The sequence below is a fragment of the Panulirus ornatus genome, chromosome 58, assembly GCF_036320965.1.
Source record: "Panulirus ornatus isolate Po-2019 chromosome 58, ASM3632096v1, whole genome shotgun sequence".
NCBI lineage: Eukaryota > Metazoa > Arthropoda > Malacostraca > Decapoda > Palinuridae > Panulirus > Panulirus ornatus.
The window spans coordinates 26149079-26172043 of NC_092281.1; the positions used below are offsets into that span (position 1 = coordinate 26149079).

The following is a 22965-nucleotide window of genomic DNA, read 5'->3' on the forward strand; positions in this document are numbered from 1 at the left end:
GACACAGACACACATCCAAACAGACATACAGCCTCCCAGACACCGTTCACACGACCACACGCCTCTTCATTACTGGTGATGATTGACTAAGGAAAGAACTGAAGATTAGAATGAATTCACCGAAGCTGTTCACATCCTACATAAGGCCAGCAGAACTTCTCAAGTTTGGCACCGCACGTGAAGCACAAAGAACTCATAGAGAAGGCCCAGAGGAGGGCAATAAAGTTAATACTAGAATCAAAAGAGCAGAGTTTATTGGTAGATGTTAGAGGCCATAGATTTGTCCACTTTGTGTGAGAGCGAGGAGTAAGGGATGACTTGATCACACAACTCTCAGGTTTCTGTAGTGGTGTTAACGAAATCGTCAGTGAACTTTTCTTCGAAATATACCATGATGGGACAACCAATGGCCAAGAGTGGTGGGTGATTGGCGTACACTGAATAATGAAATTGTGAATGTGGACAGTACAGAAAGTAAGATGAATAGGTCCCCACGAATGTAGAGCTTCCTCCCCGTGTTGTATAGATAGATAATTATTAATAGATATCTACTTGAAGGTGATTAATTACTCATCGTTGTCTCTGTGGGGCCCTACGAGTGCAGAACTCCCTCACCCCGTACAGAACAAATAGATAAATATAGATAGATATCAATAGATAGGCAATAGATTACTAATCTTTGTCTCTCTCTCTGTGGCCTGCAGGGTGACGCCTATCAATGTGGAGGATCAGCTCTTCGACATGTTCAAGGATGAGGTGGAGGAGACGGTGCACATGGGCAGGTTCCTGGCGGTGAGTACTGCACTGTTCCTCCTGCCTCACTGACACCCTCCCTCCCAGCCTACATGGTACCACCCTTGACCAACATGGTACCATCCTTGACCACCTTGGTACCATCCTTGACCAACATGGTACCATCCTTGACCACCATGATACCACCCTTGACCAACATGCATTTCCTTTAACTACCATGGTACCATCCTTGACCACCATGATACCATCCTTGACCAACATGCATTTCCTTTAACTACCATGGTACCACCCTTGACCACCATGATACCATCCTTGACCACCATGTTACCATCCTTGACCACCATGATACCATCCTTGACCACCATGTTACCACCATTGACCACCATGATACCATCCTTGACCACCATGATACCATCCTTGACCACCATGTTACCACCATTGACCACCATGATACCATCCTTGACCACCATGATACCATCCTTGACCACCATGATACCATCCTTGACCACCATGTTACCACCATTGACCACCATGATACCATCCTTGACCACCATGTTACCATCCTTGACCACCATGTTACCACCATTGACCACCATGATACCATCCTTGACCACCATGATACCATCCTTGACCACCATGTTACCACCATTGACCACCATGATACCATCCTTGACCACCATGATACCATCCTTAACCACCATGTTACCACCATTGACCACCATGATACCATCCTTGACCACCATGATACCATCCTTGACCACCATGTTACCACCATTGACCACCATGATACCATCCTTGACCACCATGATACCATCCTTGACCACCATGTTACCACCATTGACCACCATGATACCATCCTTGACCACCATGATACCATCCTTGACCACCATGATACCATCCTTGACCACCATGTTACCACCATTGACCACCATGATACCATCCTTGACCACCATGTTACTACCATTGACCACCATGTTACTACCATTGACCACCATGTTACTACCATTGACCACCATGTTACTACCATTGACCACCATGATACCATCCTTGACCACCATGATACCATCCTTGACCACCATGTTACCACCATTGACCACCATGATACCATCCTTGACCACCATGATACCATCCTTAACCACCATGTTACTACCATTGACCACCATGATACCATCCTTGACCACCATGATACCATCCTTAACCACCATGTTACTACCATTGACCACCATGATACCATCCTTGACCACCATGTTACCACCATTGACCACCATGATACCATCCTTGACCACCATGATACCATCCTTAACCACCATGTTACCACCACTGACCACCATGATACCATCCTTGACCACCATGATACCATCCTTAACCACCATGTTACCACCATTGACCACCGTGGTACCACCTTTTGACCATGACGGTACACCAACGATGGTCCCAAACCGAACGGGACGATCATTAGAACACGACGTTGCAACCTTCGGGTATGTTGATGTGGTCGTGTTCACGGGGCTCATGTCTTCATACCCAGGGGTCATACCGTCGTGCTCAAGGGTCACGACTTCGAGTTCAAGAGGCTATATATAAAACCGTCCACACACACACACACACACACACACACTACTGGGACACGCGCTCTCTGTGTCCCCACCTTTGATGTCATTCATCCATTACCATTCCCTCAAATTATGGTGCCCCCCCTCTCCCATACCTTCCCCCTTCCCCAGTACCCTTGGGAGTTTTCTGTAAATTTAATTAATTTGATTATTTTCGGCGTCAGGTCTAACGACTGCCGACGTCAACTTAAAACAATCGGTCGGGGGAAGAAAATAATTGCCGTCTTCAGGTGCTTGAAGTAATTCTGTCATGTGCTCTCTCTCTCTCTCTCTCTCTCTCTCTCTCTCTCTCTCTCTCTCTCTCTCTCTCTCTCTCTCTCTCTCTCTCGTTTTTGATTTTCCAAAAGAAGAAACAGAGAAAGGGGGCCAAGTGAGGATATTCCTTCAAAGACTCAGTCCTCTGTTCTTATCGCTACCTCGCTAACGCGGGAAATGGCGGATAGTATATATATATATATATATATATATATATATATAGGTAACAGAATACCCCTTCTTTGAAGATTTAATATCTTCTCTCGACGATTTCAGGCAGTCGTTATTAGACGTGGCGAAAGTAATTGAAACATGACTTTCTTATTTTATTTTGATGAATATTTTGTTGAATGAAAGATTATTATCTGATAAATGCCTGCCATCCTTGTCTGATGTCACCCTTATGCAAGAAGGACTTCGAGCCAGTCCTCCTCCAATGACGTATGTGAGACTTTATACATCAAATAACCCGATTCTCAGATGCCCAGAATCTTAATAGAATCACCAGTGTTACATTCTAATGTTATAAAAGAAATCTGTGACATAGTAACGTTTTTGTTTTAGTTATAAAGTCATGAATTTGATATTTTCAACGACTTGATTCGTAGAGAAAGTGCATCTACTGTACAGATGTATAATAAGTCTTTAGTTGATTTGATACCGTGACTTATAAATAACCGTCAACACACATAGATGACTTGTTCACCACAGCAATATGATGTACTTCCGTGTTTGTGAATCATCATCATCATCATCAATTGCAGGTGTAAAGTGATTTTACACTTTAATACTATCCCAGACTGAACGCAGCTCTGGTGGAATATTCTGTCGGACATCTTGTGGATTTTTATTTGAATCGTTTGGACGCGTCGTACGCATTACTACCTCTTCCTTTTGCCAACGTGTTGGTTTAATCTCTCATTGTCATCAAGTTCGATGTTGTCGTGATATATTATACAGAATTTGTCTGATATGATGTACAAGTACGCCTTTTCCGCCTGCGACGTGTCGTAATTCATTGGTCTGATACTAAAGATAGAATATTTCTATGACATTCCAATCTTGTCTGATATTAGTATCTTACTGACTCAAAATTCAGAGAAACATAAGTTTTGTTATCCTTTAGGCGTACAGCCATCTTTAGTTTTTATAAATCGAACTTTGAGTTTTTTTTTCTCCCCTACACTTTATAATAAAACCCATTCAAATTTAAAGTCACAAGGCTGGGTATCTGGTTGTCGCCATTGACACTGAAGGTTAGACAAGGATTGAGGAATCTGACTTAGAGAAAGGAATTCATACATCCTTGTACTGTAATAGAAGAGACTCATCATGTACTGGTATTACGATAGAGAAGCTTAAAGCTGCAGATAAGCCTGGAAAGTCTACTGTTACGTATGACATCTTTGAAATGTGTAAGGAACAATAGGCCATTTTTAGATTTATCTAAAACGAGTTTCAGAAAGGGGAAATTGCCCAGAAAGTGGAATGAGGCTATTTATTATTGTACCTTTGCCAAAGAATAGTGTGATGGTTAGCGAACGTTAGGAAGGGTGATTTGAAGTAGGGTATCATATCTCTTACGTGATATTATTCCCCTCTCCATTTGTATGGTTTTAGTAAGGATAAAGTTACAGCTGTTTGTATTATGATCTGCTTATCATAATGATGCCTGTAGAGTTCTTGTCGACTCCAAGGTGCCTTTGATAAGGCAAGTAATGAGATAACATTCTGTGAATTGACATACCTGGGTGTGTGTGTGTGTGTGTGTGTGTGTGTGTGGGGCAGAATGTTAGTATGAGTCTCCCATTATCTCGGTGAGAGATACGTCCAGGTCTGGGTATCAGGGCTTATTATGACAAGAAATTTTGATAAAGGAACTTGCGGAGGGGTACTAAGTTCCACCTTTATTTATTGTACTAATTGATTGAATTGCCAAGGATGGATAAGCTAGTAGTCTGGTCAGTGGTTGACGTTAATGACAACTACGGATAAAAAGATGCAAGTGGTATTAAATAAGCTCAGTGATAATTGCATGACTCTAGGACTTGTTATAAATGAAGAAGACCCATTATTAATGTAGGTCTCACAGGAACGGTAAATTAACACTAAATGGAACGTAGCTTGAGAGAATACTGGCCAAAAATATCAAGGAATGTATGTAGGTATGATAAGGTTGCTAAGAATGCTGAACTGAGAGGCATCACAGCTTTATGTAATGTTAGATAAGGAAAAAAAAATGTTGAGCAGAATTTGGGGAATGTGGAAGAGCTTATGGTTATGTACAGGGTTGGTCAATTTTGTTATATATTGGGAGGAGAGAGTGTGGATGCACTTATAAGGCAGTAAGTGAACAAGACAATGTATGCTCCAGGATAACCGAGAGCGTGGTACAGTTACATGATTTGTACATACGCCATAGAAAGATAAGATAAACATTTTCTGTGATAGCTCGGTAGAGGAAGGAAGAGCGGGGTGTGGAATGTTGATGTGGGAAGAAACGAATGAGAGAACATTGAGTATTTGATTGTCTCATAACATTTCTTGTGTGGCAGAGTTATAGGGAATTTATGCTGCTTAATGCTAAGTCAAGAATAAAGATTTTGAGTTATAGGGAATTTATGCTGCTTTATGCTGAGTCAAGAATAAAGGATTCGATACGTATATTTTGTTGTTATAGGGAGAATTAGAATCACTTCAGGAATCCCATTATGAAGGGAATGTATTATGTTATGTAAGAATTTTTGTAAAGAAAATTAATGTTCCCTTTCACAGAACCCATTCTCATAATGTGAGTTATCCTAGTGAGATTTGAGTATATACCAGCGAAATGTGCAGCTGTTAAAGATGAAATTGACGTCCCATGTTACTTGTTTGTGAGGCAGATGAGGACAGTGGTCAAGTGTGAACTATGAAGAAATGAATGTAGGATGATAGATAGATATTTTGACTGTATAAGACTTCATGAACGGTAAAAACGGGACAAGGAATGATGTTTTCCAACTTAGACTTAGATTGGGATATATATATATATATATATATATATATATATATATATATATATATATATATATATATATATATATATTTTTTTTTTTTTTTTTTTTTTCGCTGTCTCCCGCGTTTGCGAGGTAGCGCAAGGAAACAGACGAAAGAAATGGCCCAACCCATACACATGTATATACATACGTCCACACACGCAAATATACATACCTACACAGCTTTCCATGGTTTACCCCAGACGCTTCACATGCCCCGATTCAATCCACTGACAGCACGTCAACCCCGGTATACCATATCGCTCCAATTCACTCTATTCCTTGCCCTCCTTTCACCCTCCTGCATGTTCAGGCTCCGATCACACAAAATCTTTTTCACTCCATCTTTCCACCTCCAATTTGGTCTCCCTCTTCTCCTCGTTCCCTCCACCTCCGACACATATATCCTCTTGGTCAATCTTTCCTCACTCATTCTCTCCATGTGCCCAAACCATTTCAAAACACCCTCTTCTGCTCTCTCAACCACGCTCTTTTTATTTCCACACATCTCTCTTACCCTTACGTTACTTACTCGATCAAACCACCTCACACCACACATTGTCCTCAAACATCTCATTTCCAGCACATCCATCCTCCTGCGCACAACTCTATCCATAGCCCACGCCTCGCAACCATACAACATTGTTAGAACCACTATTCCTTCAAACATACCCATTTTTGCTTTCCGAGATAATGTTCTCGACTTCCACACATTCTTCAAGGCTCCCAGAATTTTCGCCCCCTCCCCCACCCTATGATCCACTTCCGCTTCCATGGTTCCATCCGCTGCCAGATCCATTCCCAGATATCTAAAACACTTCACTTCCTCCAGTTTTTCTCCATTCAAACTCACCTCCCAATTGACTTGACCCTCAACCCTACTGTACCTAATAACCTTGCTCTTATTCACATTTACTCTTAACTTTCTTCTTTCACACACTTTACCAAACTCAGTCACCAGCTTCTGCAGTTTCTCACATGAATCAGCCACCAGCGCTGTATCATCAGCGAACAACAACTGACTCACTTCCCAAGCTCTCTCATCCCCAACAGACTTCATACTTGCCCCTCTTTCCAAAACTCTTGCATTTACCTCCCTACAACCCCATCCATAAACAAATTAAACAACCATGGAGACATCACACACCCCTGCCTCAAACCTACATTCACTGAGAACCAATCACTATCCTCTCTTCCTACACGTACACATGCCTTACATCCTCGATAAAAACTTTTCACTGCTTCTAACAACTTGCCTCCCACACTATATATTCTTAATACCTTCCACAGAGCATCTATATATATATATATATATATATATATATATATATATATATATATATATATATATATATATATGTATGTATATATATATATATATATATATATATATATATATATATATATATATATATATATATATATATACTCTATTGGAGGAGTGGAACTGTTTCTGTCACAGAAAAAAGGGTGTAGTGTGGGGTTGACTCACATGAGAACTTATGTTTTTAGGTGTGTGTGTGTGTGTGTGTGTGTGTGTGTGTGTGTGTGTGTGTGTGAGAGTAGTACATTTGACGATATGACAACAAATTATTTGGGTGTTAGACAATGAAAAAGTGGGAGGGAGATTGAGAGAAGCCAGTGTTTGCTTCACCAAGATGATTTGTATTTTGACCAGTGTATATACTTTATTTTCTTAAAGTGAGAGTAATATAATGCTAGGTTTATATTAACTACTATCGGATGCAAATATGATTTAGCGTTAGTGTATACAGACGAATGTAATGTATATAAATAATGTTCAGCGATGAATGAGTGTAATGGAAACTTTAAGAGTGAGTGTATTGTTATGTGTTCATTAACTATTGAACGTTCTGTATTGAGCGAGAATGGAAAACTCTCATCGTATTGTATTATATTTTATAAACGACAATAAAAATAACTTGATTATCATTTGAAATGATTTGCGCTCACATTACTTCTCTATAGTATTAGTGAGTGGATGACAACTTAACGTATATCTATCTCTTACTTCTCGTACTTGCTTGAAAATAGTAAATGGGCGCATTGTACTACATACTTTCAGCTGGAGAAATAGTGCTTCAAGAAATAATATATACAGCACCACAGTAATGTTCGTTTACCCTTGGTTCTATTTAGGATTGGTATAGAAACGAAATTTCACAGGAACAGACGCGTCAATTAACAGGGCCCCCAGATGGGGTCAATTTTCTCCCACTGTCTTCTCAGAATATCACATGTATGGGTCTGGATACATAAGATCCGTAGTGATGTCGTTAAGAGCCAGTTTGAAAAAGGCAAACAAGTGTTTTCTTTCTTCCACGTTTCCTCAAAATATATAAGTTTCAAGAACCCCCACATTGGGTTCAGGTTTCACTTATAAGCCTTGCGAATATTTATGAATGAAGTCCTTATCTGTAGGATTTTAAACCCGTCATATTTTTATGCATGTGTATATCCATTTTTATGTACGGAGTGAAGAATGAGTCCATACATTAATTTTAATGATTAACGGCTTTTGAAATGTAAAATCTTAGAGCATTCGCATCTGTTATCTTTACAAATGTATTTAGTTATAGAGAAATTGCAAAGTTTGTTTAGCTTTCTTGGTGTTCGAAAGTCCTCTTCATTAGAGTATATTGAACTTGAAATATATTACAGTAAGGGGAGATACTCTGTTTGACATCTTATTTACCTATAGTGACTTTTCATTCGTAATCTTTATTATGATTTTTTTTTTTTCAAGTGAAAGTCTGTCTGTTTGTTGTTTGTTTGGGCAAGTTTCGTCGAGAGGCAGCAGAAGCAGTCGTGTTCAACTGTTTGGATTGTAAGCCGAGTAATTTGGTTAGGCTTTAGTCTCATGCAAGGTTATAGAAAGATTTGTGTAGTAGGAACGGTCGGGTTAGTATAATTCATTACAATATGAATAAAAAAAAAAGTTGGCATCTCTGTAGTCCTTCCCTGGCCTAAGATAACTGTGTTCAGAGGTTCACATTATGATCCTAAAGTACCTTATAAAGTTAAACGTACCGTAATATATATATATATATATATATATATATATATATATATATATATATATATATATATATATATATATTTTTTTTTTTTTTTTTCATACTATTCGCTATTTCCCGCTATAGCGAGGTAGCGTTAAGAACAGAGGACTGGGCCTTTGAGGGAATATCCACACCTGGACCTCTCCTCTGTTCCTTCTTTTGGAAAAAAAAAAACGAGAGGGGAGGATTTCCAGCCCCCCGCTCCCTTCCCTTTTAGTCGCCTTCTACGACACGCAGGGAATACGTGGGAAGTATTCTTTCTCCCCTATCCCCAGGGAATATATATATATATATATATATATATATATATATATATATATATATATATATATATATATATATATATATTTAGGAATGAATAAAGGCTGACAGTATGAATTATATACATGTGTATATATGTATATATCTGTGTGTATATATATATATATGTATACGTTGAGATATATAGGTATGTGTATTTGCGTGTGTGGACGTGTATGTATATACATGTGTATGTGGGTAGGTTGGGCCATTCTTTCGTCTGTTTCCGTGCGCTACCTCGCTGTATAAATAAGTAAATAAATATATATCTTTCATACTATTCGCCATTTCCCGCGTTAGCGAGGTAGCGTTAAGAACAGAGGACTGGGCCTTTGAGAGAATATCCTCACCCGGCCCCTTCTCTATTCCTTCTTTTGGAAAATAATAAAAAAAAAAACGAGAGGGGGGAAGATTTCCAGCCACCCGCTCCCTCTCCTTTTAGTCGCCTTCTACGACACACAGGGAATACGTGGGAAGCATTCTTTCTCCCCTATCCCCAGGGATAAGGGGAGTGGGGGAGGAATGGGACGTATTTAGGGAAGCAGTGATGGCTTGCGCAAAAGATGCTTGTGGCATGAGAAGCGTGGGAGGTGGGCAGATTAGAAAGGGTAGTGAGTGGTGGGATGAAGAAGTAAGAGTATTAGTGAAAGAGAAGAGAGAGGCATTTGGACGATTTTTGCTGGGAAATAATGCCACTGACAGGGAGATGTATAAAAGAAAGAGGCAGGAGGTCAAGAGAAAGGTGCAAGAGGTGAAAAAGAGGGCAAATGAGAGTTGGGGTGAGAGAGTATCATTAAATTTTAGGGAGAATAAAAAGATGTTTTGGAAGAAGGTAAATAAAGTGCGTAAGACAAGGGAGCAAATGGGAACTTCAGTGAAGGGGGCTAATGGGAAGGTGATAACAAGTAGCTGTGATGTGAGAAGGAGATGGAGTGAGTATTTTGAAGGTTTGTAGAATGTGTTTGATGATAGAGTGGCAGATATAGGGTGTTTTGGTCGAGGTGGTGTGCAAAGTGAGAGGGTTAGGGAAAATGATTTGGTAAACAGAGAAGAGGTAGTAAAAGGTTTGCAGAAGATGAAAGCCGGCAAGGCAGCGGGTTTGGATGGTATTGCAGTGGAATTTATTAGAAATGGGGTGACTGTATTGTTGACTGGTTGGTAAGGTTATTCAGTGTATGTATGACTCATGGTGAGGTGCCTGAGGATTGGCGAAATGCTTGCATAGTGCCATTGTACAAAGGCAAAGGGGATAAAAGTGAGTGCTCAAATTACAGAGGTATAAGTTTGTTGAGGATTCCAGGGAAATTATATGGGAGGGTATTGATTGAGAGGGTGAATGCATGTACAGAGCATCAGATTGGGGAAGAGCAGTGTGGTTTCAGAAGTGGTTGAGGATGTGTGGAGCAGGTGTTTGCTTTGAAGAATGTATGTGAGAAATACTTAGAAAAGCAAATGATTTGTATGTAGCATTTATGGATCTGGAGAAGGCATATGATAGAGTTGATAGAGATATTTTGTGGAAGGTATTACGAATATATAGTGTGGGAGGCAAGTTGTTAGAAGCAGTGAAAAGTTTTTATCGAGTATGTAAGGCATGTGTACGTGTAGGAAGAGAGGAAAGTGATTGATTCTCAGTGAATATAGGTTTGCGGCAGTGGTGTGTGATGTCTTTATGGTTGTTTAATTTGTTTATGGATGGGGTTGTTAGGGAGGTGAATGCTAGAGTTTTGGAAAGAGGGGCAAGTATGAAGTCTGTTGTGGATGAGAGAGCTTGGGAAGTGAGTCAGTTGTTGTTCGCTGATGATACATCGCTGGTAGCTGATTCATGTGAGAAACTGCAGAAGCTGGTGACTGAGTTTGGTAAAGTGTGTGAAAGAAGACCGTTGAGAGTAAATGTGAATAAGAGTAAGGTTATTAGGTACAGTAGGGTTGAGGGTCAAGTCAATTGGGAGGTAAGATTGAATGGAGAAAGACTAGAGGAAGTGAAGTGTTTTAGATATCTGGGAGTGGATTTGGCAGCGGATGGAACCATGGAAGCAGAAGTGAATCATAGGTTGGGGGAGGGGGCGAAAATTCTGGGAGCCTTGAAGAATGTGTGGAAGTCGAGAACATTATCTCAGAAAGCAAAAATGGGTATGTTTGAAGGAATAGTGGTTCCAACAATGTTGTATGGTTGCGAGGCGTGGGCTATGGATAGAGTTGTGCGCAGGAGGGTGGATGTGCTGGAAATGAGATGTTTGAGGACAATATGTGGAGTGAGGTGGTTTGATCGAGTAAGTAATGTAAGGGTAAGAGAGATATGTGGAAATAAAAAGAGTGTGGTTGAGAGAGCAGAAGAGGGTGTTTTGAAATGGTTTGGTCACATGGAGAGAATGAGTGAGGAAAGATTGAGAAAGAGGATATATGTGTCAGAGGTGGAGGGAATGAGGAGAAGTGGGAGACCAAATTGGAGGTGGAAAGATTTTGAGTGATCGGGGCCTGAACATGCAGGAGGGTGAAAGGCGTGCAAGGAATGGAGTGAATTGGAACGATGTGGTATACCGGGGTTGACGTGCTGTCAATGGATTGAACCAGGGCATGTGAAGCGTCTGGGGTAAACTATTGAAAGTTATGTTGGGTCTGGATGTGGAAAGGGAGCTGTGGTTTCGGTGCATTATTATATGACAGCTAGAGACTGAATGTGACCTTTGTTGTCTTTTCCTGGCGCTACCTCGCACACATGAGGGGGGAGGGGGTTGTTATTCCATGTGTGGTGAGGTGGCGATGGGAGTGAATAAAGGCAGACAGTATGAATTATGTACATGTGTATATATGTATATGTCTGTGTGTGTATATATATGTATACATTGAGATGTTTAGGTATGTATATTTTTGTGTTTGGACGTGTATGTATATGCATGTGTATGTGGGTGGGTTGGGCCATTCTTTCGTCTGTTTCGTTGCACTACCCCTCTAACGTGGGAGACAGCGACAAAGCAAAATAAAATGAAAATTAAATAATATATATATATATATATATATATATATATATATATATATATATATATATGTATATATATATATATATTTATATATATATTTCAAGCAAGGTGACAGCAAGCTTGTGCTCGTGATAATTTTTGCAAGTTTTGTTGATTAATGGTTCCCTTGGACGTTTACGGCGTCGACCCTGAATTATTATTATGTGAGAAGTTATGTAGTGGACGATTGTGACGACATAAACCGCACTGTGGCATTTGCTGACTGAAAACTCACGGTAACCTCGACGCCTCTTGATTCCATGGTATGGAGGAGCCAGTGTCGGTGCTTTGAGAATTCAGATGATTATGCCTTGGATGATGTCGAGAACAACAGACTGAAAGTAAAGCTCGTCTGTGACCGTGATCTGAGGACAGCTGAAGGAATTCTGTACCAGGAAACCTTCACACTGTAAACGTTTTGCAGATGTCAGGTGATGTTGCTGATGCTGTAAAAGAGGTGGCCATGGTGAGCATGTGTACCAGTCAACTGTGGTGTGGTTCATTTGACCTCAAGTACATTGCAAGCATTGTATAGTTCCCTGCTTTACTTATGGTATGGGATTGTTTCCCTTATTATGGTGTTGTGGACCTTCAAAATATTGCAAAAGAATGAAACCTAAAGCTATTGTGTGGCCATCTTCCAGATTCATTCAAAAAGCGCATAGCTGAATTCTTCATGCAGGATGCAACTCCCCAAGACACTGCCAAACTAGTCACTGATTGGTTTAAGGACTGTGCAGTGAAGTTTTTCAGTGACTGGCCCAGGAAGTCACCAGATTTAAATATAATAGAAAACTAAAGAGGACATCCCTGGGGATAAGGGAGAAAGAATACTTCCCACGTATTCCCTGCGTGTCGTAGAAGGCGACTAAAAGGGAAGGGAGCGGGGGCTGGAAATCCTCGTTTTTTTTTTTTTTAATTTTCCAAAAGAAGGAACAGAGAAGGGGGCCAGGTGAGGATATTCCCTCAGAGGCCCAGTCCTCTGTTCTTAACGCTACCTTGCTAACGCGAGAAATGGCGAATAGTTTGGAAGTTTGGAAATATATACACATAAACATGTACATATACATGCTTATATATAACATATACATACACATACGCAGACATTACATGCATACACATGTACATATTCATAGTTGCTTGTCTTCATCTATTCCTGTCGTTACCCCACCCCATAGAAAAACAACATCGCTATCCCTTGCTTCAGCGAGGCATTGCCAGGAATACAGACAAAAAGGTCCACATTTGTTCACACTCAGTCTTCAGCTATCATGTGTAATTCACTGAAACCACAGCTCCCCATCCTTATCCAGGCCCGACAGACCCTTCCATGGTTCACCCCAGACGCTTCACCTGCCCTGTTTTGTGATGAAAGTGAAGGTGAAATCGTGCGTCAGTAGGAGTTCATACAGTTACATTTAATATGTAATTTTCTTATACATGTGGCATGACATTTCGTCTCATCAGGTGCCACTACTTAAAGTTATTTAAATCCCAACATCAAAACAGAGTACTTCTGTCTAGCAGACATTGGTTGGTATGTACTGGTTGGCGCTAGATGGCGGTAAAAATTAAGGCAAAATATTATTTGAAAACATCAGCGCGTCATTTTATATATATATATATATATATATATATATATATATATATATATATTTTTTTTTTTTTTTTTTTTTTTATACTTTGTCGCTGTCTCCCGCGTTTGCGAGGTAGCGGAAGGAAACAGACGAAAGAAATGGCCCAACCCCCCCATACACATGTACATACACACGTCCACACACACAAATATACATACCTACACAGCTTTCCATGGTTTACCCCGGACGCTTCACATGCCTTGATTCAATCCACTGACAGCACGTCAACCCCTGTATACCACATCGCTCCAATTCACTCTATTCCTTGCCCTCCTTTCACCCTCCTGCATGTTCAGGCCCCGATCACACAAAATCTTTTTCACTCCATCTTTCCACCTCCAATTTGGTCTCCCTCTTCTCCTCGTTCCCTCCACCTCCGACACATATATCCTCTTGGTCAATCTTTCCTCACTCATTCTCTCCATGTGCCCAAACCATTTTAAAACACCCTCTTCTGCTCTCTCAACCACGCTCTTTTTATTTCCACACATCTCTCTTACCCTTACGTTACTTACTCGATCAAACCACCTCACACCACACATTGTCCTCAAACATCTCATTTCCAGCACATCCATCCTCCTGCGCACAACTCTATCCATAGCCCACGCCTCGCAACCATACAACATTGTTGGAACTACTATTCCTTCAAACATACCCATTTTTGCTTTCCGGGATAATGTTCTCGACTTCCACACATTTTTCAAGGCTCCCAAAATTTTCGCCCCCTCCCCCACCCTATGATCCACTTCCGCTTCCATGGTTCCATCCGCTGACAGATCCACTCCCAGATATCTAAAACACTTCACTTCCTCCAGTTTTTCACCATTCAAACTCACCTCCCAATTGACTTGACCCTCAACCCTACTGTACCTAATAACCTTGCTCTTATTCACATTTACTCTTAACTTTCTTCTTCCACACACTTTACCAAACTCCGTCACCAGCTTCTGCAGTTTCTCACATGAATCCGCCACCAGCGCTGTATCATCAGCGAACAACAACTGACTCACTTCCCAAGCTCTCTCATCCCCAACAGACTTCATACTTGCCCCTCTTTCCAAGACTCTTGCATTTACCTCCCTAACAACCCCATCCATAAACAAATTAAACAACTATATATATATATAGTACTTAACTCTGTTTTTATGTGCAGGCTCTGGCGGAGACGGGGTTGAGGAAGTCAGACCCGCGGCTGTCCGAGTTACGAAGCAACTTGATGGAGGTCCACACTGCGCTCGAGAACTCCAAGGACATGTCCATCAGTTCCCTCAAGTTGGACAAGAACACCTACAAGAGGTACTAGGACGGAGTGCACACATGCATGGTTGGATGAGTATGCTTATGTACTCTCACCTGTGGTGAAAGAATACATAATTGTAACTTAATTTCATTGGTTGGAAGGCAGACCTACATTGCTGGTTGAATACATTCACGATTGTGACCTTTATTGAAGGTATTGAATATGCAGTTGCAGTCATTGTTTAGTATATTTGAGGAATGAAATGGGGAGTAGGAATTTATTTTTCATATCTTTAAAAATGTGTGAAAAAGGGCTGCCGTGTGCTATTATAGTTGAATATATTTATTTTACAGCGCAGAAGCAAAACATACACAGTTTCTCAGACAAGTTAAAGAAATATATATATATATATATATATATATATATATATATATATATATATATATATATATATATATATATATATATATATATATATATATATATTCTTATGAGTCCACGGGGAAAAGTAAACACGATAAGTTCCCAAATGCACTTTCGTGTAATAATCACATCATCAGGGGAGACACAAGAGAGAAATTTAACAATCAGTTGATATACATTGTAAAGACAAAGCTAGGACGCTGTTTGGTAAACATGCGATTGTCCAAGACAATCGCATGTTTACCAAATGGCGTCCTAGCTTCGTCTCTTCGATGTATATCAACTGACTATTTCTCTCTTGTGTCTTCCCTGATGATGTGATTATTACACGAAAGTGCACTTGGGAACTTTAAGTGCTTCATTTTCCCCGTAGACTCATAGGAATATCTTGATCACACGCAAAATTGTGATCCTTTCCAATATATTTATTTATTTATTTATTTATTTATTTATTTATTTATTATACTTTGTCGCTGTCTCCCGCGTTAGCGAGGAAGTGCAAGGAAACAGACGAAAGAATGGCCCAACTCATCTACATACACATATATATATATATATATACATAAACGCCCACACACGCACATATACATACAAATACATTTCAACGAATACATACCTATACATACGCAGACATATACATATATACGCATGCACATATTCATGCATGCTGCCTTCATCCATTCTCTCCGCCACCCCGCCACACATGAAATGACACACCCTGCCCCGCATGCGCGTGAGGTAGCGATAGGAAAGGACAACAAAGGCCACATTCATCCACACTCAGACTCTATCTGTTGTGTGTAATGCACCGAAACCACAGCTCCCTTTCCGCATCCAGGCCCCACAAAACTTTCCATGGTTTACCCCACACGCTTCACATGCCCTGGTTCAATCCATTGACAGCATGTCAACCCCGGTATACCACATCGTTCCAATCACTCTATTCCTTCCATGCCTTTCCCCCTCCTTTATGTTTAGGCCCTGATCACTCAAAATATTTTTCACTCCATCCTTCCACCTCCAATTTGGTCTCCCACTTCTTGTTCCTGCCACGTCTGACACACATATCCTCTTTTTCAATCTTTCCTCTCTCATTCTCTCCATGTGACCAAACCATTTCAGTGCACCCTCTTCTGCTCTCTCAACCACACTTTTTATTACCACACATCTCTCTTACCCTTTCATTACTTACTTGATCAAACCACCTCACACCACATATTGTCCTCAGACATCTCATTTCCAACACATCCACCCTCCTCTGCACAACCCTATCTATAGCTCATGCTTCACAACCATATGAAATTGTTGGAACCACTATTCCTTTGAACATACCCATTTTTGCTCTCCGAGATAACATTCTTGCCTTCCACACATTCTTCAATGCTCTGAGAACCTTTTCCCCCTCCCCCACCCTATGACTCACTTCCGCTTCCATGGTTCCATCTGCTGCTAAATCCACTCCCAGATATCTAAAACACTTCACTTCCTCCAGTTTCTCTCCATTCAAACTTACCTCCCAATTAACTTGTCCCTCAACCCTGCTGAACCAAATAACCCTGCTCTTATTCACATTCACTCTCATCTTTCTTCTTTAACACACTTTGCATACTTGCCCCTCTTTCCGAAACTCTTGCATTCACCTCCCTGACAACCCCATCCATAAACAAATTAAACAGCCATGGAGACATCACACATTCCTGTCACGAAACGACATTTGCAAGGAACCAATCACTTTCCTCTCTTCCTACTCGAACACATACCTTACATCCTCAATAAAAATTTTCACTGCTTCTAGCAACTTACCTCCCGCACCATATACTCTTCATACTTTCCACAAATCATCTGTATCAACTTAATCATATGCCTTCTCCAGATCCATAAATGCTACATACAAACTCATCTGCTTTTCTAAGTATTTCTCACGTACATTCTTCAAAGCAAACACCTAATCCACACATCCTCTACCACTTCTGAAACCACACTGCTCCTCCCCAATCTGGTGCTCTGTATATGCCTTGACCCTCTCAATCAATACCCTCCCATATAATTTCCCAGGAGTACTCAACAAACTTATACCTCTGTAATTTGAACACTCACCTTTATCCTCTTTGCCTTTGTACAATGGCACTGTACATGCATTCCACCAATCCTCTGGCACTTTGCCATGAATCATACATATATTGAATATCCTTATCAACCAGTCAACAACAGTCACCCCCTTTTTTTAATAAACTCCACAGCAATACCATCTAAACCCACCACCCTGCCGGCTTTCATCTTCCGCAAAGCTTTCACAACTTCTTTGTTTATTATCAAATCATTCTCCCTTACCCTCCCAATATGCACACCACCTCGACCAAAACTTCCTATATCTGCCACTCTATCATCAAACACATTCAACAAACCTTCAAAATACATAGATATTATTTATTTTATTTATCATACTTTGTCGCTGTCTCTTGCGCTAGCGAGGTAGTGCAAGGAAACAGACGAAAAAAGGGCCCGTCCCACCCACATGCACATCTTTATATATACACGCCCACATATGCACACATACACACCTGTACATTTCAACTTATACATACATATACATACACAGACATATACATATATACACATGTACATAATCATACTTGTTGCCTTCATCCATTCTTGTTAACGCCCCACCACACATGAAATGGCACCCCCCTCCCTCAGCGCACATGTGCGGTAGTGATAGGAAAAGACAACAAAGGCCACATTTGTTCACACTCGGTCTCTAGCTATCTTGTATAATGCACCAAAACCACAGCTCCCTTTCCACATCCAGGCCCCACAAAACTTTCCATGGTTTACCCCAGACGCTTCACATGCCCTGGTTCAATCCATTGACAGCACATTAACCCTGGTATATCACATCTTTCACTCTATTCCCTTCACGCCTTTCGCCCTCCTGTATGTTCAGGCTTCGATTATTGCTCAAAATCTTTTTCACTCCATCCTTCACCTCCACTTTGGTCTCCCACTTCTCCTTGTTCCCTTCACCTCTGACACATACATCGTGTTTGTCAGTCTTTCCTCACTCATTCTCTCCAGGTGACCAAACCATTCAATGCACCCTCTTCTGCTCTCTCAACCACACTCTTTGTATTACCACACATCTCTCTTACCCTTTCATCACTTACTCGATCAAACCACCTCACACCACATTTGTTCTCAAACATCTCATTTCCAACACATCCACCCTCCTCTGCACAACCCTAGCTATGGCCCACGCCTTGCAACCATATAACATTGTTAGAACCACTATTCCTTCAAACATACCCATTTTTGCTTTCTGAGATAATGTTCTCGCCTTCCACACATTCTTCAACGCTTCCAGAACCTTCGCCCCCTCCCCCACCCTGTGACTCACTTCCACTTCCATCGTTCCATCTGCTGCTAAGTCCACTCCCATATATCTAAAACATTTCGTTTCCTCCAGTTTTTCTCCAGTCTAACTTACCTCCCAATTGACTTGTCCGCCAACCCTCCTGAAACTAATAACCCTGCTGTTATTCACATTTACTTTCAACTTTCTTCTTTCACACTTTAGTAAACTTAGTCACCAGCTTTTGCAGTTTCTCACCTGAATCAGCCACCAGCGGTGTATGATCATTGAACAACTGACTCACTTCCCAAGCCCACTCATCCACAAACAGACTGCATACTTGCCCCTCTCTCGAAAACTCTTGCATTCACCTCTCTAACAACCCCATCTGTACACAAATTAAACAGCCATGGAGATGTCACGCACCCCAGCCACAAACTGACATTCACTGGGAACCTGTCACTTTCCTCTCTTCCTACTTGTACACATGCCTCACATCCTCAATAAAAATTATTCACTGCTTCTAGCAACTCACCTCCCATACCATATACTCTTTAACACCTTCCACAGAGGATCTCTATCGACTCTGTCATATGCCTCTCCAGATTCATAAGTGCTACATACAAATCCATTTTTTTTTTAAGTTTTTCTTACATACATTCTTTAAAGCAAACACCTGATTCACATATCCTGAAACCACCTTGCTTTTCCCCAGTCTGATGCTCTGTACATGCCTTGACCCTCCCATGGAATATCCCAGGAATACTCAACAAACTTATACCTCTGTAATTTAAACACTCACCTTTATCCCCTTTGCCTTTGTGCAGTGGCACTATGCATACATTCCACCAATCCTGAGGCACTTCACTATGAACCATACATACATTGAATATCCTTACCAACCAGTCAACAACACACTCACCCCCTTTTTTAATAAATTCCTTTACAATACCATCCAAACATGCTGCCTTGCCAGCTTTCATCTGCCACAATGCTTTCACTACCTCTTCTGTGTTCACCAGACCATTCTCCCTGACCCTCTCACATCGTTCACCAAACCATTCTCCCTGACCCTCTCACTTTGCACACCACCTCAACCAAAACACCCTATAGCTGCCACTCTATCATCAAACACATGCAACAAACCTTCAAAATACTCACTCCATCTCCTCACTTCACCGCTACTTGTTAATACCCCACCATTAGCCCCCTTCACTGATGTTTCCATTTGTTCTCTTGTCTTACACACTTTATTTACCTCCTTCCAAAACATCTTTTTATTCTCCCTAAAATTTAATGGTACTCTCTCACTCCAACTCTCATTTGCCCTCTTTTTCACCTCTTGCACCTTTCTCTTGACCTCCTGCCTCTTTCTTTTATGCATCTCCCAGTCATTTGCACTACTTCCCTGCAAAAATTGTCTAAATGCCTCACTCTTCTCTTTCACTAACAATCTTATTTATTCACCACTCTACCCTCTCTAATCTGCCCACCTCCCATGCTTCTCATGCCACAAGCATTTTATGCACAAGCCATCACTGCTTTCCTAAATACATCCCATTCCTCCTCCACTCCCCTTACGTCATTTGCTCTCACCTTTTTCCATTCTGCACTCATTCTCTCGTAGTACTTCCTCACACAAGTCTCCTTTCCAAGCTCACTTACTCTCAACTCTTTCTTCACCCCAACATTCTCTCTTCTTTTCTGCAGTTCTGCTGACCTCAACAAATTTTCACCTTAGCCTTCACAAGATAATGATCAGACATCCCTCCAGTTGCCCCTCTCGGCACATTAACATCCAAAAGTCTCTCTGGCCATCTCTCCTACTTTCACAGGTATACTTATGTATATCTCTCTTTTAAACCAAATATATATTTATTTCATATTTATTTATTTATTATATGTAGTTGCTGTCTCCCACATTAGCAAGATAGCTCAAGGAAATAGGCAAAATGATTTTTTTTTTTTTCCGCTGTCTCCCGCGTTTGTAAGGTAGCGCAAGGAAACAGACAAAAGAAATGGCCCAACCCACCCCCATACACATGTATATACATACGTCCACACATGCAAATATACATACCTACACAGCTTTCCATGGTTTACCCCAGACACTTCACATGCCCTGATTCAATCCACTGACAGCACGTCAACCCGGGTATACCACATCGATCCAGTTCACTCTATTCCTTGCCCTCCTTTCACCCTCCTGCATGTTCAGGCCCCGATCACACAAAATCTTTTTCACTCCATCTTTCCACCTCCAATTTGGTCTCCCACTTCTTCTCGTTCCCTCCACCTCCGACACATATATCCTCTTGGTTAATCTTTCCTCACTCATTCTCTCCATGTGCCCAAACCATTTCAAAACACCCTCTTCTGCTCTCTCAACCACGCTCTTTTTATTTCCACACATCTCTCTTACCCTTACGTTACTTACTCGATCAAACCACCTCACACCACACATTGTCCTCAAACATCTCATTTCCAGCACATCCATCCTCCTGCGCACAACTCTATCCATAGCCCACGCCTCGCAACCATACAACATGGTTGGAACCACTATTCCTTCAAACATACCCATTTTGCTTTCGGAGTTAATTTTCTCGACTTCCACACATTCTTCAAGGCTCCCAGAATTTTCGCCCCCTCCCCCACCCTATGATCCACTTCCGCTTCCATGGTTCCATCCGCTGCCAGATCCACTCCCAGATATCTAAAACACTTTACTTCCTCCAGTTTTTCTCCATTCAAACTTACCTCCCAATTGACTTGACCCTCAACCCTACTGCACCTAATAACCTTGCTCTTATTCACATTTACTCTTAACTTTCTTCTTTCACACACTTTACCAAACTCAGTCACCAGCTTCTGCAGTTTCTCACATGAATCAGCCACCAGCGCTGTATCATCAGCAAACAACAACTGACTCACTTCCCAAGCTCTCTCATCCCCAACAGACTTCATACTTGCCCCTCTTTCCAAAACTCTTGCATTCACCTCCCTAACAACCCCATCCATAAACAAATTAAACAACCAATAGGATATATATATATATATATATATATATATATATATATATATATATATATATATATATATATATATATTTTTTTTTTTTCTTTTTTTTGCTTTGTTGCTGTCTCCCACGTTTGCGAGGTAGCGCAAGGAAACAGACAAAAGAAATGGCCCAACCCACCCCCATACACATGTATATACATACGTCCACACACGCAAATATACATACCTACACAGCTTTCCATGGTTTACCCCAGACGCTTCACATGCCCTGATTCAATCCACTGACAGCACGTCAACCCCGGTATACCACATCAATCCAATTCATGGAACCATGGAAGCGGAAGTGGATCATAGGGTGGGGGAGGGGGCGAAAATTCTAGGGGCCTTGAAGAATGTGTGGAAGTCGAGAAAATTATCTCCGAAAGCAAAAATGGGTATGTTTGAAGGAATAATGGTTCCAACAATGTTGTATGGTTGCGAGGCGTGGGCTATGGATAGAGTTGTGCGCAGGAGGATGGATGTGCTGGAAATGAGATGTTTGAGGACAATGTGTGGTGTGAGGTGGTTTGATCGAGTAAGTAACGTAAGGGTAAGAGAGATGTGTGGAAATAAAAAGAGCGTGGTTGAGAGAGCAGAAGAGGGTGTTTTGAAATGGTTTGGGCACATGGAGAGAATGAGTGAGGAAAGATTGACCAAGAGGATATATGTGTCGGAGGTGGAGGGAACGAGGAGAAGAGGGAGACCAAATTGGAGGTGGAAAGATGGAGTGAAAAAGATTTTGTGTGATCGGGGCCTGAACATGCAGGAGGGTGAAAGGAGGGCAAGGAATAGAGTGAATTGGAGCGATGTGGTATACTGGGGTTGACGTGCTGTCAGTGGATTGAATCAAGGCATGTGAAGCGTCTGGGGTAAACCATGGAAAGCTGTGCAGGTATGTATATTTGCGTGTGTGGACGTATGTATATACATGTGTATGGGGATGGGCTGGGCCATTTCTTTCGTCTGTTTCCTTGCGCTACCTCACAAACGCGGGAGACAGTGACAAAGCAAAAAAAAAAAAATATATATATATATATATCCCTAGGGATAGGGGATAAAGAATACTTCCCATGCATTTTTCAGGTGTAGTAGAAGGCGACTAAAGGGGACGGGAGCAGGGGGCAGGAAACCCTCCCCTTCTTGTATTTCAACTTTCTAAAACGGGAAACAGAAGGAGGAGTCACGCGAGGAGTGCTCATC

The 22965-nt window shown here is 41.2% G+C and overlaps 1 protein-coding gene across 5 annotated transcripts in view; it reads left to right on the forward strand.

Moving 5' to 3' along the window:
* LOC139766683 (glutaminase kidney isoform, mitochondrial-like) overlaps positions 1–22965 on the forward strand; it is a 440343-nt gene that overhangs the window by 147222 nt on the left and 270156 nt on the right. For 4 of the 5 annotated variants that reach the window (XM_071695597.1, XM_071695598.1, XM_071695599.1 and 1 more), the window contains 2 exons: positions 705–792; positions 14850–14992. In XM_071695597.1, coding sequence (XP_071551698.1) covers positions 705–792; positions 14850–14992 — 231 coding nt within the window. Of the gene's footprint in view, positions 1–704; positions 793–12249; positions 12526–14849; positions 14993–22965 lie in introns of those variants that run through there. The other variant, XM_071695601.1, reaches the window with a different exon arrangement.